At 43.3% G+C, this 18088-nt stretch overlaps 2 protein-coding genes across 2 annotated transcripts in view; one reads left to right on the top strand and one right to left on the bottom strand.

Annotated features, from left to right (window-relative positions):
• Positions 1 to 1282: 1282 nt before the first annotated feature.
• On the top strand, positions 1283 to 5433 carry rnf151 (ring finger protein 151). The gene is given in 8 exon segments (XM_071409695.1): positions 1283 to 1364; positions 1863 to 2008; positions 2241 to 2337; positions 4056 to 4113; positions 4116 to 4197; positions 4462 to 4627; positions 5041 to 5097; positions 5099 to 5433. Coding segments are annotated over 8 exon segments (651 nt in total). The 5' UTR covers positions 1283 to 1361; the 3' UTR covers positions 5141 to 5433.
• An 86-nt stretch (positions 5434 to 5519) lies between these two features.
• tex2l (testis expressed 2, like) overlaps positions 5520 to 18088 on the bottom strand; it is a 30640-nt gene continuing 18071 nt past the window's right edge. Inside the window, exons 3-12 of the mRNA XM_071409693.1 lie at positions 17713 to 17913; positions 17088 to 17415; positions 16343 to 16593; positions 16094 to 16243; positions 15668 to 15767; positions 13185 to 13326; positions 11132 to 11269; positions 8020 to 8235; positions 6372 to 6492; positions 5520 to 6132 (exon numbers count right to left, since the gene is read on the bottom strand). Of these exons, the coding sequence (XP_071265794.1) occupies positions 5953 to 6132; positions 6372 to 6492; positions 8020 to 8235; positions 11132 to 11269; positions 13185 to 13326; positions 15668 to 15767; positions 16094 to 16243; positions 16343 to 16593; positions 17088 to 17415; positions 17713 to 17913 (1827 nt within the window). The 3' untranslated portion in view covers positions 5520 to 5952. The remainder of the gene's footprint in view (positions 6133 to 6371; positions 6493 to 8019; positions 8236 to 11131; positions 11270 to 13184; positions 13327 to 15667; positions 15768 to 16093; positions 16244 to 16342; positions 16594 to 17087; positions 17416 to 17712; positions 17914 to 18088) is intronic.

Consider the following 18088-nt stretch of genomic DNA (forward strand, 5'->3'; position numbering starts at 1 on the left):
ATTGACGGTTTATTGGGCAAATGTGAACATATTTTATGGAAAGTGACGGCAAAGACGAGGGAACGTTCCTGACGGGAATTGTTTAGGGATCAATGATTTACTGGTGGGAATGTTTTTAAGGGAAGGTTAATACTGTAAGAAAGACAATACAGATTTGTATGCATCAGGAGGTTATTCAATTGACCTTTAACTCAACTCATTGCTGATATATAAAAAAGCATTCCCATGTCTCCAATTTACTGGATGCCTGTAACATTTTTCCAGTAAGTGAGATCAGTGCAATGTACTCAAAGCATGTCACAAGTTGGCATCCATTCAATTAAGAATAAAGGAGGGATCAGCATACATATGGCTCTTAAGAAACGTAACTTAATAAGACAAGTCAAAGCATCATCTCAGTCATCTCACTCGACAGGCCTGGTATCTGCAGATACTCGTCACACAGGCGTCAATAATAATCAGTATCCATAATTCTCACACTACCAACATTGCTGAGTAACAACTTCGCCCTGTCTCCATCCTTACCAGATGTTTAGAAACATTTAGCCAGTAAGTGAGACCTGTGCATTGTCTTCCCAAGCATACATAGCAAGTTGGTGTGTTTTCAAGATTCATTATCCCCATAATAATTTACATTTCCTGTTGCTACTGGATTATTTTCCTGCAGTAGCAAACTGGCTCAAATTAAAATCCTACATCTGTAAACACCACAGGTTTTCAAATATGCAAAAATAATAGCACGCTTTTAAAAACCTTCAGCCAATGTCACAGACAAAAGTTCTGAAATGCATGATATATAAAGTAAACTACTAAATGAAGTTGGCTGTTACTGCCTTTAAAAGGCCATTCAAATTGAAAGTGTCCTTTATATTGTATTGACCTCAGCTGAGTTCTGAAAGAAGCCTATTCATAGTAGCCCATTCAATGTGGCAGTCAGTCAGAGCAATAGCCAGAGAATGTGTTTGGTTTGGAAGCTCTAGAGCCAGCCGCCATTCAAAGCCCTATTTCCGTTTCCATGGCAACATCCTGTCAAAGCAGTAAAGAGAGGGAGAGAAAAAAAGACCCAGGTGGTGAAGTCACTAGCTCTGGAGCCAAACAGTAAGTACTATAGTGTGGGCCCTAAAACTTCAGAGAAGAGGAATGACATGGAGCTGAATGATTATTGGTCAGTTGATGTCTTATTTCCAGGGTGTTTTAGCAGTGTATTGTTGTGGCTCGGCACTAATGACTATTTGTTTGTGTATGTGCTTGTGCTGTTGACATGTAGGCTAGTCCTAACTAAGGGAGTGAGGGGCTGAGCTGTGGGAATGAAAAGAGTGGCAACTGTGACCTCATGACAATTGAAAACAGAGCAGTGAAATATGGTGAGTTAGGAAATGTAAATTATAATAAACAGTGACTTTACGGATGGAATATGGATTATGACTTTGGAGTACAACTTTGTGTCTAGAGAGCTAAGGGTATCCAGAAATACATCTGCTGGTTGATATTGAATGGGGTCGTTGAAAGGAACACATGGAAAATCAAATATAAAAAAGTGCCTGGATGTTGTAAATCGTCAACCACGTAACATTGTTGGGGGGGATTTGATTCTTCCTGTGTTCCTTTGCACGGATTCTGATTTATTATAACAAAGTGGCTTTGATTTGACTAACTTACTGCTTTTGACATTCCTTTGATTTAGAACCACCTAAAGTACAACAATCATATTTCCTAACTAACTTCTCTCATGTGTGTTTGTTTCTGTGTGTGTGTGTGTGTGTGTGTGTGTGTGTGTGTGTGTGTGTGTGTGTGTGTGTGTGTGTGTGTGTGTGTGTGTGTGTGTGTGTGTGTGTGTGTGTGTGTGTGTGTGTGTGTTTCAGAGTGGGGGTTACGACGTGGACCTGTTTCTGGACGGTCCAGACTATGACCTGCTCTGCACCATCTGTAGATCTGTCCTGAGGTGTCCTGTCAGAGTGGCCTGGAACCATGTCTTCTGCAAGACCTGCATCCTACAGTGGCTCAGGAGGTACAGTCCACTGGATCATGTCCTCAGTGTAACCTTAACTGGTTATTCATAAGAAAAGGTAGTAGCTATATTATTATGAAAGATATGAAGCAACCTGTGTTTCTAGGACACAAAATGTAGATTTCTGGCACATTTTCACAGTGCTTAAATATGATGACCATCTAGTTTCTTCAGGTTTCTACTGTAGAAGTGTAACATTCCTTTTATTGATTCAATTCAGCTTTCTCTCTAGACAGGAGACACATCCCTGCTGTAGGAAACCTATCAGGTCCAGCTTTATGTTTGTCATGTACAAATGGAGGGAAACTATCAGCCGCCTCGGGATTAAGGTGAGTCATGACAGCCTGATGTTGCTAAATGTTTCTTTTACAAAGTAATGGGTTTCCTTTTTCTCAAGAAGCAATGTGTGAGGGTCACACAGTAGGAAGGAAATTAGATTTTTCAAGCATAGAGGAACTGATGGGAGGGTCGTCAAACTTTTTGTTTTGCTTTGGGGGGGGTTTTGTTGTTTTCTATTGGGCACAGGAGAGGGTCGTTGATTTTTTTACTGTCTTTACATTCATTTTTATGGCTGGTTTTACAAACACATTTTTTGAAAATAAAGTTCTACCTAGAACATTAAAGGGTTTTCGGCTGCCCACATAGGAGAACCCTTTAAAGAACCCTTTTTGGTTGCAGGTAGAACCATTTTGGGTTCCATGTAGAAACCTTTCTACAGAGGGTTCCTCATGGAACCCAAAAGGGTTCTACCTGGAACCAAAAAGGGTTCTACCTGGAACCAAAAAGAGTTCTCCTATGGGGACAGCCGAAGAACCCTTTTTTCTAAGAGTGTTGCCAAATTTGCTCATCTGCTTGCATGTGCCTCCTCTATATCAAGGTGTGTTGGTACTTCCCTTATGCATTACACTTCTCAGCACACTAACTTTTATTATAAACTGGTGGTTTGAGCCCTGAAATCTGAAAGCTTAACAAGCAAACTGCTACAACCTCCAATCTGAGAAACTGATCCCAGCGCACCTAGAACCTAACGCTTCACTATATCCCAAATATGTGTCCTTTCATCTTCAAAATGTAGTACCTTTAGATGTGGCATAAACACAGGTACAATGTTTCAATCTGATTAGGCTACTTCAAAAGTCTCCAGTAGGCATGCGCACGTTCGTCCAAAATACGATTCCAGCATCCTCAAAATGGCTTGACATTGACACCCTAAAGACTCAAGTGCGCTAGTCCAGTGTCACGTTGATTATGCCTGCACATCATGGTTCAACAGCAGCCCCAAGCACCTAAAGAATAAGTTAGACCAGCCAAAACAAGCCTGTAAGAATTGTGCTTAAATTCTCCCCTTGTGGAGGTCAAACATGTTAAGCAGCTAAGCAGGCTATCTGTGGTAAAAAAAAGAGTAGAATTAATTGAACTTGGTCTGGTCCACAGAATTATTACGGACTCCAGATACCTATCCAACTATTTTTTATTTGTTAGAGATGTTCACCAGCATAATACCAGAGGCAGAGACTCGAATACTCACTGTTTAAATCTATCTGGTAAGAACACATTTTTATATACCAATTTGTTGAGTGGAACAAACTACCACAGTAACTCAAAGCCATACCAACCATAACCAAAATCTGGCTAATGAGTGAACAGTATAACCTTTTTGTCTGTGTCTATGTAATGTGTCTGTATCTATGTAATGTGTCTGTATCTATGTAATGTGTCTGCATCTATGTAATGTGTCTGTATCTATGTAATGTGTCTGTATCTATGTAATTGTATATGTATCTATGTAAATAATAGGGACCACAATGGAAATAAGTTCCCAACATTATTGTGCAATCCCGATCACTTCAAAAAATATTTGTACTATGTGCATATACAGTGCCCTCCTTAATTATTGAGGCAGTGAAGCATATCCCTAGTCTAGAGGTCATGAAACTATCCCTAAATCTTGTAAACAACTGACCACAATCTTTGACTTGCACTTTCTCACAGTCTTCCACTTCCTCTCCTCTCCTCTCTGCTCTCCCCTTCTCACTCTCCCATGCAGTGTAACAATGATTGCTGCTCGGCCACCTTCCCTCTGTCTGAGGAGTTCCTTGGTGCACCGGTCAGCCCTGGAGCCAGCTCTGCCCCATGGGCTGTGGTGCTCTGCTCACACAGGCCACCCAGAACCAACACAACTGCTTCAGGTGGGTGGGTGTTAAAACACTGGGAATGGGTGGATGAGGTGGGCCAGAATAGACATGGCATTTGTATCTTACATTTAGAAGCTTTCCTCACTTTCCTTCTTTTGTGGTAGATGAGGTAAGTTTTCCTGTCAATTCCAATGGAATATCACTGAAAAGGAAGGATTTTCAGTTTGGATTCCAGGCTATAATTTCCCCTTGACAATATACAAATGATCTTGGTGTAAATGGATGAATCCTCTTTGATGATGATTATGGTTACCCCAGGCGGCTGAAGCAGCAGGTGGAGTACCAGAGGCAGAACCACAGAGCCATCGCTAGTGCCCTCCGAAGGAAGATGAGGAGAATGCAGACCACCATGACACAAGTCAGGAGGCAGGTGGCACTCATCTGTGAGAGTCTAGAGGTCATGGGAGAGGCAGAGGAGGGACAGGTGGGTGAGGGAGAGGAATATGGAGAGGGAGAGGGGGAATCTGTGAGTCTAGAGGTCATGGGAGAGGCAGAGGGGGGACAGGGGGGTGAGGGAGAGGAATATGGAGAGGGAGAGGGGGAATCTGTGAGTCTAGAGGTCATGGGAGAGGCAGAGGAGGGACAGGTGGGTGAGGGAGAGGAATATGGAGAGGGAGAGGGGGAATCTGTGAGTCTAGAGGTCATGGGAGAGGCAGAGGGGGGACAGGGGGGTGAGGGAGAGGAATATGGAGAGGGAGAGGGGGAATCTGTGAGTCTAGAGGTCATGGGAGAGGCAGAGGGGGGACAGGGGGTGAGGGAGAGGAATATGGAGAGGGAGAGGGGGAATCTGTGAGTCTAGAGGTCATGGGAGAGGCAGAGGGGGGACAGGAGGGTGAGGGAGAGGAATATGGAGAGGGAAAAGGGGAAGGAGAGGTGTATGAGGGATATGGAGAGGGGGGAGACTAAAGGGGAGAGCAGCACAAGCAGCAGCTCCTAAGATGGGAACAGGGTTTATTTTTGTATTTTACAAATGATTAATGACGTCTTAAATGACATAAGGGTTTTTATATAAAATAATGATTATGTGGAACTATGAAAATGAAAGAGGTTTGTATTTTAATTAAACTTTTAATTTCATTTTGGTGTATTTTGTACAGACTGCAGATGTATTCTGATGGATTGTTTTACTTTCATAATGTTTCTATTATGTTGATTATTGTATTTTGGCAAATCCAAATCTTGAATGATTAAAAACATGACATAAAAACATTTCTATATGTCTTGGTTTTACTCAACGATCGTTTTCATCTTTCACGTATTAAATATGGACTGTCTGATCAAAAGGACATTGAACTGTAAAAAATGAAATCAACACGCAAAACACACATCTCTTTACTGTTCCTCACATGTAAACATTGACCAAAGGTATCACTTAAAGTCGGTTGAAGTTCTGTAATATACAGTATCTCACTACATTTGGTGGCACATCTATACTGAACAAAAAAAACGCAACATGCAACAATTTCAAAAATGTTGCTGAGTTACAGTTCACATAAGGAAATCAGACAATTTAAATAAATACATTTGTTCCTAATCTATGGATTTCACTTGGTGGGCAGCCAGGCCCAGCCAATCAGAATGAGTTTTTCCCCACAAAAGGGCTTTATTACAGACAGAAATTCTCCTTTATTCAGCTCATGAAACATGGGACCAACACTTTCCATGTTGCGTTTATATTTTTGTTCAGTGTACTTGATGTGCTTTGAGAATTTCAGGGGTGTCTTAGTGTCATTGGGCCACAGAGAGGCACTAGTCCAAGTCTGCAGCAGTATTGTCCTGGGAGATCCTCTCGATGGACTCCATGGAGGAGTGTTGTGAGTGTGACGACTGGGCTGGACACTCCTCCAGCAGCCCAGCTGGAGGACTGTCCATCCCAGAATGCATCAGAGGCAGGTAGATATCGTCCATGTTGGGCAGCACAAATACTTTCTGGAATGGAGAGAAGATAGATGAATTGTTTTATCGGGGATAGATTGTCTTACTTGGGATTTGGGGGGAAGGGGAGGCAGGGGAGAGTAAAAGAGGAAGAGCTGGATGAGAAAAGACAAGGGAGGGCGAAAGGTGAGAGATACAAGGGTAGGGAAGGGAGGGGGAGAGAGAGAGAGAGAGAGAGAGAGAGAGAGAGGAAAAGAGGAGGTGGAGCAGCAGGAAGGAAAGAGAAGTCTAACCTCAAACTCATCCTGCAGCTTCTTCTCGATCCACTCGGTCACGTGACAGAAGGTGACCTCCCTCTCCCCCAGCTTGGGTCTGACACGCAGGTCCAGCTTGGGAGGCACACAGAAACTGTACCTGGAATACACACACACATGCACAAATATAGGACCATCATTAAATACAGAGACAGTAACCGAAGGCAATTACCATGTTGACCTAACCTTTATAAAAAATGTGGTCTTATCATCGGTTGCTATCATTTGCCTGACCCTTTGTTCAACTTGTCACAAAAAGAAAAGTAATGCTCTTTCATGCTGAAGACGCAAGTACGTAAATGAAGAGATAAAGGGAATCGGAGTGAATGTGGACTAGAGGGAATGTGTACAACGCCATAGAGCAGGGTTCCCCAACTGGGGAGTTTTCTGAGCAAAATGATTATTTGAAAAAATATAAGTAAAAACAATACATATCATTGTTGGACTTAAAACATGTAACTTAATATATACATTTTTTTGTCATTTAGCAGACGCTTTTAACCTTTTAACCAGACTTACAGTGCATTCATCTTAAGATAGTTAGGTGGGACAACCATATATCACAGGCAAAGAACCCTATCAGGGTTCCCTTTGTTCAGGGACACATTATTCCATTTCTGTTAGTCACATGTCTGTGGAACTTGTTCAGTTTATGTCTCAGTTGTTGAATCTTGTTATGTTCATACAAATATTTACACGTGTTAAGTTTGCTGAAATTAAACGCAGTTGACAGTGAGAGGACGTTTTTTTCCCCCTCAATAAGGTAGAGTAAGAGCTGTGAGTCAGAGCTAGAAGGTTGTTTGAACTGGGGGGGGGGGGGGGGGGGGGGGAGTAAGCAACATGGTCTTGTCGTGGATGCAAGCCTCGAATGGAAGCCAGTGGAGTGGTGTGCGGCGGAATGGGGTGAGATGAGAGAACGTGGGAAGGTTAAATACCAGGCGGGTTGCAGCGTTCTGTAAAAACACCAGGAAGTCAGCTCCAAGAGATTATAGTTTTGGAAATCTGTTCCCAAGTATTTCGATGCATAATAAAGAGACACGTGATCGTATACAAATGTAAGCAAGGTTTGAAATGATTATGTTAAAGTCAAATATTATATCTGTTTGGGCTTCTTCCGGTCAATTTGTAGTCTACAAATTATTTGCAATTATGTTCAGGCCCCCCCGACCTTCTACTCAAGAAAAAATCATCCGGCAGAATCGAGTTCATGATCTGTGTCATTGAGTAACTTTGAGTGAGAGTGGGTCATACCATATTCTATCAGTAGGGGGAGGAGGGATATTGAGTGTGGTCCGTACCATATTCTATCAGTAGGGGGAGGAGGGATGTTGAGTGTGGTCCGTACCATATTCTATCAGTAGGGTGAGGAGGGATGTTGAGTGTGGTCCGTACCATATTCTATCAGTAGGGGGAGGAGGGATGTTAAGTGTGGTCCGTACCATATTCTATCAGTAAGGGGAGGAGGGATGTTAAGTGTGGTCCGTACCATATTCTATCAGTAGGGGGCGGAGGGATGTTAAGTGTGGTCCGTACCATATTCTATCAGTAGGGGGAGTAGGGATGTTGAGTGTGGTCTGTACCATATTCTATCAGTAGGGGGAGGAGGGATGTTAAGTGTGGTCCGTACCATATTCTATCAGTAGGGGGAGGAGGGATGTTGACAGCCAGTGTTCCAGAAAGCTCCTGAACCTCCACTGCCAGCAGCAGGGGCGTGTTGGACATCTCCTCAATCTTCTTTTTGATGTACTCATTCTCTGTCGCCTTCTGGAAGTACTTAGACTTAGCAATTTTGTCTACAAATCTCAAAATCCGCCTGCCTGTCCTCCCGCCACCAGCAGCAATCCTGCAGAGGGGAGGAGAGGAGGAGAGAGGACTTATACATGAGAGGACTTATGCCTTCAGAGGTAAATGTCACACCGGTCACAAATGAAAACAGCACTGCTATGACCTGCACTGCTATGATCTAAAACTAAGGGCCCTATTCAATCCATAATACTGAAGATCCACTTCATAGCGCGATTAACAATTCACATATTTTAATAGAGATCTTTTGCGATACGGATTGAATCTAGCCTTAGTAGCTTAAATGTAAGCTATATTCTGGGAAAGTGATGTCAAAGTACAGTGCATTCGGAAAATATTCAGACCCATTGACTTTTTCCACATTTTGTTAAGTTACAGCCTTATTCTAAAATTGATTTTTAAAAAGAATCCCCATCAATCTACACACAATACATCATAATGACAGTCAAAACAGGTTTTTACAAATTTTTGCAAATTACATAAGTATTCAGACCCTTTGCTATGAGACTTGAAATTGAGCTCATGTGCATCCTGTTTCCATTGATAATCCTTGAGATGTTTCTATAATTTGATTGGAGTCCAACTGGTGTAAATTCAATTGATTGGATATGATTTGGAAAGGCACACACCTGTCTATATAAGGTCCCACAGTTGACAGTGCATGTCAGAGCAAAAACCAAGCCATGAGGTCGAAGGAATTGTCCTTAGAGCTCCAATACAGGATTGTGTCGAGGCACCAATCTGGGGAAGGCTACCAAAACATTTCATGCTACATTTAAAATCCCCAAGAACGCAGTGGCCTCCATTATTCTTAAATGGGAGAAGTTTGGAACCACCAAGACACTTCCTAGAGCTGGCCGCCCAGCCAAATTGAGCAATCGGGGGAGAAGGGCCATGGTAACCAAGAACCCAATGGTTACTCTGACAGAGCTCCAGAGTTCCTCTGTGGAGATAGGATAACTTTCTAGAAAGACAACCATCTCTGCAGCACACCACCAATCAGGCCTTTATGGTAGAGTGGCCAGACGGAAACCACTCCTCAGTAAAAGGCACATGACATCCCAAAGGACTGTCAGACTATGAGAAACAAGATTCTCTGGTCTGATGAAACCAAGATTGAACTTTTTGGCCTGAATGCCAAGTGTCACATCTGGAGGAAATCTGGCTCCATCCCTACGGTGAAGCATGGTGGTGGCAGCATCATGCTGTGGGGATGTTTTTAAGCCTAGTTAAATGAAGATTTAAAAAAAAATATATTTAAGTGTCGGGATGGAGGGAAAGATGAACGGAGCAAAGTACAGAGAGATCCTTGATGAAAACCTGCTCCAGAGCGCTCACGTCCTCAGACTGGGGCGAAGATTCACCTTTCAACAGGACAACGACCCTAAGCACACAGCCAAGATAACACAGCAGTGGCTTCGGGACAAGTCTCTGAATGTCCTTGAACGGCCCAGTCAGAGCCCAGACTTGAACCCGATCAAACATCTCTGGAGAAACCTGAAGATAGCTGCGCAGCGACACTCCCCATCCAACCTGACTTGATAGGATCTGCAGAGAAGAATGGCCTATATGATATAATCACTTGGTCCCCAGAACCATACAATTACCCAATTGGCAATTACAACCCATAAACTGGTTCTACAATGTAAAAGGCCATTTCCACTTCCATTGTTACATTCCTTTTAATCAAAATGAATGATTGTTAATGATATTTCAACACCAACAATCAATTTCTCGTGGAGCGCAGACAAACGGAAGTCCGACAAAACCCGGGAAATATGAAATAAACAGAACTTCTACCAGATACGTCTTGTGAACGTTCATGTGCACAATAAACGGTACAGGGATGGAATGATGAAACGCTGTCAATTATTGTAGTATTAGATGGAATCTAGATTTACCAGATAGGGCCTATGCACTTTAACGTGTGAAAGCAACAGCAAACACTTCAACAAGAGAAAAGAAGCAGTTTGGAGAGCATAAGTGAAGAGGTGCGCAATGGTGCATCTTTACCACAGTAATAATATATTTTAAACAAATTCCAAATGCAAGTTTCATATGTAAATTACCAATTTAAAGCAATTGTTGCATACCAAAATGCCAGTAGGCCTATACTAGCAATTGTTGCCCCATTACTGATGAGCTTGCAAAGTGTTCTTCATCACCAAGCAATTTTTGTAGCTGTATATGTATTACGGCAATCCTCTCTTCTATGATTTGACATTTGCGGTGCACCTGATCCTATAGCTGTACAGCAAGTTAGCAATCTGTACCCTAGCTCGCCACCCGACCTGTGTTGATTGACAGTTTGCTGGTCCAATCACAGTGCCGAGTGTGCGTTTCACTAGCCAATCTGTTGCAGGTTTTTTTGCAAGGGCGATCCTGTGCTACTGTCTCTGGCTGGGTGTACAGTAATCCACATAGACTCTGTGCCACAAAATGAGTGACAAAACATTACAAAACCTGGCCAGATAAGTTCAAGTCATCAGTCTCCAGTCAAAGTCGAGTCCCAAGTCTTGAGGGTCCAAGTCAAGTCTCAAGTTATTTTATTTTCAAGTTGAGTCTAAAGTCATCAAATTTGTGACTGGAGTCAGATTTGAGTTCAAGTCATGTGACTTGAGTCCACAACTCTGGTTGTGACTATAGAAAATGATATTAGGGCTCGAAGTTCAGCGCTATAGCACGCTTGAAATGTCGAGATCATTTCTGATTAAGCCGATATATGCAGCGTTTACCGTGAATGCAGTCTCTGCTAACGTGGGAACATTGCCTTTAAATGTAAAACGAGCTACAAAACCGAATGTCATCGCTACGGATTGAATCGAGGCAAATATAGCACAAGGTCAGAGTCAGGTCACAGTCAGGAAAAACTCCTGGCCGCATCATTCTGCATGGCCGACTATATTTGGTGTGTAAGAGAAAGAGACATCAATTACCCTTCAGCACCAGGTAGAGTCCCCTTTTCTCCCACAATGCTTTGGTGCTCTGAGAGCAGTACTTCCTCCTCATCTGAAGAGCCGGCGCTGGAGGACTCTTCATCACTGTCAGCCAGAACACTGAGGATGGGTCTGGACCTGGACACAAAACACAACAACACAGGTTTCCCGAGTGTCTCGTGAGGCTCAGTTGGTATAATGTGGCACCTGTAATGCCAGGGTTGTGGGTTCGCTTCCCACTGGCAACTAGTACAAAAAAGAGTGAAAATGTATGTACTCATTACTCGCTCTGGCTAAGCATGAGAGAAAAATTATTTCAGCTCTCACTGAGACTAACCTTAATCCTCATCTGAGTTCAACCCTAGCTTCATGTCCACAGTTCTGCCCCAACCCTAGCTTTATCCACAAACCTGATAGAGACATTTTATGGATTTGACACCTAAATAAAACCATATTCAGCAGAGCCAACCATACTGTAAAAACAAGCTCATACATGCTTTACAAATAAGATGATATTTTTATGACAGAACAAGGATCTACTGTAGGAATCCATTTAAATCTGGAAACAGACCAAAGAATCAACATAATGTATCGAGAGCTCTGTCACGTACAGAGAGCTCTGTCACGTACAGAGAGCTCTGTCACGTACAGAGAGCTCTGTCACGTACAGAGAGCTCTGTCACGTACAGAGAGATCTGTCACGTACAGAGAGCTCTGTCACGTACAGAGAGATCTGTCACGTACAGAGAGCTCTGTCACGTACAGAGAGCTCTGTCACGTACAGAGAGCTCTGTCACGTACAGAGAGCTCTGTCACGTACAGAGAGCTCTGTCACGTACAGAGAGATCTGTCACGTACAGAGAGCTCTGTCACGTACAGAGAGATCTGTCACGTACAGAGAGCTCTGTCACGTACAGAGAGCTCTGTCACGTACAGAGAGCTCTGTCACGTACAGAGAGCTCTGTCATGTATAGAGAGCTCTGTCATGTATAGAGAGCTCTGTCACGTACAGAGAGCTCTGTCATGTATAGAGAGCTCTGTCATGTATAGAGAGCTCTGTCACGTACAGAGAGCTCTGTCACGTACAGAGAGCTCTGTCATGTATAGAGAGCTCTGTCATGTATAGAGAGCTCTGTCACGTACAGAGAGCTCTGTCATGTATAGAGAGCTCTGTCATGTATAGAGAGCTCTGTCACGTACAGAGAGCTCTGTCACGTACAGAGAGCTCTGTCATGTATAGAGAGCTCTGTCACGTATAGAGAGCTCTGTCACGTACAGAGATATCTGTCACGTACAGAGAGCTCTGTCACGTACAGAGAGCTCTGTCACGTACAGAGAGCTCTGTCACGTACAGAGAGCTCTGTCATGTATAGAGAGCTCTGTCATGTATAGAGAGCTCTGTCAGGTATATAGAGCTCTGTCATGTACAGAGAGCTCTGTCATGTACAGAGAGCTCTGTCATGTATAGAGAGCTCTGTCATGTATAGAGAGCTCTGTCATGTATATAGAGCTCTGTCATGTACAGAGAGCTCTGTCATGTACAGAGAGCTCTGTCATGTACAGAGAGCTCTGTCATGTACAGAGAGCTCTGTCATGTATAGAGAGCTCTGTCATGTATAGAGAGCTCTGTCATGTATAGAGAGCTCTGTCATGTATAGAGAGCTCTGTCATGTATAGACAGCTCTGTCATCAACAGGCTCCGTTTAAAGATTCACTATTAGAGGAGTTTGACAGGTTAAGAGGGATTTTGTAGGTTGGTCTCTTAATTATCATTAATTGTCAGTCCCCTCTGACAGAGCATAGCAGCTAATCATTACCAGGATGTCAGCATAGATGCCGCAAGGCAATGGTTTTATTGTAGCCTGAAATCCAGATCTGTTTTGTGCAAAAATTCCATAATAGCACAAACAGACTGGAACCCAGGCAAGTAATTTTGCAGTTCAATTTACAATGAAATAATAATGTTAGTTGTACTACGTAAAATGCATGTTGTACAGTAAACCATATATTTTCTTTTAGATGATAGTGCAGTATTAACTGCAATGTGACTGACCCTAGGCTGCCAGTATCAGTGAGGCTGTCAGTGTCCAGGCTTCCCTCCTTGCCCTCCTTGCCCAGTTTGGACAGGTTGATCTTGGTCTCCAGGGTCATCTGCAGGGCCCCAGTGTATACCACCTCCAGCTCCAGCCACAAGCCTGGAGAACACACACACATACCACACACACGTGTGCGCATGCACGCACACACACACACTCACGCATGCACACACGCACGCACACACGCACGCGCACACACACACATGCACACACGCACACGCACACACACGCACACACGCGCACACACACGCACGCACACACACACACACACACACACACACACACACACACACACACACACACACACACACACACACACACACACACACACACACACACACACACACACACACACACACACACACACACACACACACACACACACACACACACACACACACCAGCACAGAGATTAAGAGACAGATCAGATGATTGAGAGGGAGGAGACGGTCCATTGCTCATGTCATCTGATTACGATAGAGTACTGAGCATCAGATGAGTCGATATTATTACAGTAATCTGTTGTAATCTCAGTGAGCCAGGGAGCTGTTATCTCCTGCTGGGGACATGCAGCATATTGGTTTGTTGGTGGTGTGTCTATGTGTGTGTGTGTCTATGTGTGTCTATGTGTGTGTGTGACTATGAGAGTCTATGTGTGTGTGTGTGTGTGTCTATGTGTGTGTGTTTATGAGTGTGTGCATCTGCGAACGCATACAAATGGGGGCATTTATAGTGCTTGGACAGGATTTGCTGGCTTGTCTTTAATAGTCTATTGACGCACCCGCGCGTCAATCTAAGCAACATAATAAAAGAATCCCTTCAAAATCTGTCAGATTATGCTAGAGATATCACATCTCAATCTGTCAGATTATGCTAGAGATATCACATCTCAATCTGTCAGATTATGATAGAGATATCACATCTCAATCTGTCAGATTATGCTAGAGATATCACATCTCAATCTGTCAGATTATGCTAGAGATGTCACATCTCAATCTGTCAGATTATGTTAGAGATATCACATCTCAATCTGTCAGATTATGCTAGAGATATCACATCTCAATCTGTCCGATTATGCTAGATATCACATCTCAATCTGTCAAGATTATGCTAGAGATATCACATCTCAATCTGTCAGATTATGCTAGAGATATCACATCTCAATCTGTCAGATTATGCTAGAGATATCACATCTCAATCTGTCAGATTATGCTAGAGATATCACATCTCAATCTGTCAGATTATGCTAGATATCACATCTCAATCTGTCAGATTATGTTAGAGATATCACATCTAAATCTGTCAGATTATGCTAGAGATATCACATCTCAATCTGTCAGATTATGCTAGATATCACATCTCAATCTGTCAGATTATGCTAGAGATATCACATCTCAATCTGTCGCATCCGCCTATGTTGGCCTTCCAAATCTACGTGGAAGGTGGCCGAGCTACAGCGGTGTTTGTCAGACCATGAGACATCCCGAAAATCGGTCTTCTCACAGAAATGTCTGTAGCGTCTGAACGTTATGACCCTTCTATGGAAAGGGCAGACTCTCATGAACACGATGGTGTTCTCCGTTTTGCTATAAGAACCCCACAATAGTCATGGGACTCGTCTGAAGGAAACCCATACAAACAAATGGAAGTATAGAAAAAAAATAAGGGGTTAAATATGTGCCCCAAAAAATATATATATTTCCTGAGCTTTCTTATATCTGCTAGATATAGGACAGATACTTCAAAACCTTATTCCTTATGATAATTTTTTTAAACTATATTTTTTGCCATTTATGAATTCAAGGTGTTTCTATGGGTGATAGTACTAAAGGACAAATTAAATATTTTTGCAAATATTATTATTATTATTATTATACCTAAAGAGGTCTTAAAACAATTCCATGTGTTAGTTTAGTACCTCCAGAGAGGTTTGTCTGTAAACCCTTTCCTCATGTCTCTCTGCTCGCATCACAATTTGCGCAAGGAAACACGACCTGCGTCACATCCATGCCTCTCTAATCACACACCATCCCATTTACAGATTTATACAGAGCTCCCCCTGCACAGTCCACATTTGTCACCATCATTCTTTTGGGGAATTATAATCTGTCGTAATTTGCTGTAATTTGCAGACCTTCATAATCAGGGCAAATCCATTTAATCTGCTTCTAAGTACCCCTCCAGAATTGAGATTAGACTAAGTATGACACACTGTCATTGTCTTTCACTAATTGGTGTTCTGAGAGTGTCATGTACTGTATGCAGAGTGGGCTGATTCGCTGTGTCATCATTAGGGTCAGGAGTTATTCCTGACCATATTTGGGCCGCAGAGTTTCTCCTGGTCAGGTCACATGGTCTGGAAAACACCAGGCCTTAGTCATCATTGCAGAAACATCAGGGAGAGTAAAAAGGAAGAGTGAGCTTTCTAGTTGACACTCGCCTCTGCTGTTGACCACAGGTCTGGACGCACTGGTGATTTGGGGCAGACAGGAGCCCATGTCCAGTTCAGTCAGAGTCAGCTCATTCATGAAGTAAGGCAGCTGCACACACACACACACACACACACACACACACACACACACACACACACACACACACACACACACACACACACACACACACACACACACACACACACACACACACACACACACACACACACACACACACACACACACACACACACACACACACACAAACAAACAAACAAAGAAATATAATTTCGCTCCTCTGTTTTGCTTGTTTCCAGTGGATTTTGTGGTTATGTTGGCTATATACTACTAGAAGATTACCAAATAGAAACATTGTACAAGCTCCCCTTACTTCTGAAGAGGGGATTATACACTGTGAGAGCTCACACACTCACTCTGATTTTGCTCAACTTTTTCTGGATCTTTCTGGAGACAATGTCCACCCAATATTTCTCGCGCAGGAAGTCCCAGAATATTCGACCAATCAGTGCATTGACCCAGTCAGTGTGTCCCTCCCCCGGGAACTCTGGGAAATCACAGGTGCACTGTAGGGAAATATATACGCCACTACAGATTAACACACTATTTAATTATATAATCTATCTGTTTCTAGATGTTTCATTCAGGTGGTCAGCGGAACTCACCCTCACTTTGTTGGTGGGGCTTGTCTCTGTGCTGTTGAGGGGTGGACTGGGCAGGGGGCTGGGCTGCTCTGAGGGCAGGAAACGAGCCATGTAGGTGGGGTAGTCCAGCAGCGGAGAGCCCACCCTGGATGGTTGGATCGAGGGGGCAGAAGGGGGAACGGGGAGGTCCTCTTCAGTGCTCCCAATCCTGCTGGAACCTCTGCTGTCCTGGGACCGTCTTGAGGGGCTCACCCCTCGCACTACCGGCACATCTAGATACAGAGATGACAGCTGTCGGTTCACAGATTTGACAATGTTGTGATAATTACTTTTAAGTGTTACATGAGAGTGCATCTGTAAGATTTAGCTTCAGGGGACTTAGTGGACTGTCTAAGATGGAGGACAACACTGTTCAGTTTACTACCAGGACAGACCAGAGCAGGGGCAGAAACATGTGTGGTTAAGTGCTTTGAGAGCATCACGACAGTGCTATATTCTCCTACATGTCCACGCATCTGTAATCTAGAAATCATCCTGGAAAACATGGAACTGGTGCATATAATCCACTAGAGTAACATTTGCTTGATTTATCCTTCCCTTTCCACATGTATTGCTAATGCATTATATTTTCATGGCCAATATATGTACGGTGAAGATTTGTCATTACGCAAAAAACACAAATATAATACTAACGCAAAGTCAATTAAATGAGGAAAAAAGACAACCATACAAAACAACAAAAACAAACAAAAACTGTTTATCCTACCTGATCTGGACACACATCTGCCAGGCCTCTCATTCTCCTTCTCCTGCTCCATTACCATGGACGCGGACAGGAAGTGATGAAACCACTCCTCCTTCTCTCTTCCTGTCCGTCCGAAGAGATATAGGGTTGTAGGGAGGTTGGCTGCTGGTTTGGGGTTGGAGGTGGGTCGTGTTTGGAGTTGGGGGTCTCCCCCCTGCTCCTCTCTTGGGGTCTCCACTGTACCCCTCTCCTCCTCCATGACCCCCTCTCCCTCTGCCAGCTCAATGCAGATAGGGTACTTCAGGTTCCACAGCCTCTTACGGGCTAGCTCAGAGGGCAGCAGGAACACCTGGTATTACAACTCGACTTATTAGAAACCTCTTATAAAACAACGTTAATACATCTGCTTATTATGCTTTCAGACCATCTCAAAAAACGTTGCAAGCGCCATGCTAAACCAACGGAGCTACAGAGGACCACTAGTGATGCGATTATTGTATGTAACACACATATAAAATACATTTTAAAAACATCTCAATGTTTTATGAAGTCAATGAATAAAATATAAAACCTTGCATCATATTTCCTCAAATGAAGCGTTAAGCTTTGAACAGCGGGGGTAAGTTGACAGACCAAGCAGACAGACCTTGCTGTGTCGTAGCTGGAAGCAGCGTGAGCTGACAACCACAGCCTCGGGAGGCTTTTCATCGTAGGTGGCTCTGCGGCTGATGTTGTTCCTGGGGTAGTCCAGGCGAAGGCAGTGCCCCTCCAGGGTGGCGAACACAGAGTGGGTCAGGGACAGGTGGTAGGTCTCTGGGTCGTACTCAAACATCTCGTTCAGCCAGCCCTGAAACCAATGGGAATATACCCAGTTATATAGTGAGACAGTAAGCGAATACTTGAACGTCACGTGGGAATACACTGAGAGCATGCTTCAATGACTAAGACAAGCTGTTGTGTAACAAGCTATTTTATATGTTGATAATAGCTTGTCCTTCAGAACACATGTCAATGCCGTTAGT

Source organism: Salvelinus alpinus, chromosome 7 (genome assembly GCF_045679555.1).
Source record: "Salvelinus alpinus chromosome 7, SLU_Salpinus.1, whole genome shotgun sequence".
Lineage (NCBI taxonomy): Eukaryota > Metazoa > Chordata > Actinopteri > Salmoniformes > Salmonidae > Salvelinus > Salvelinus alpinus.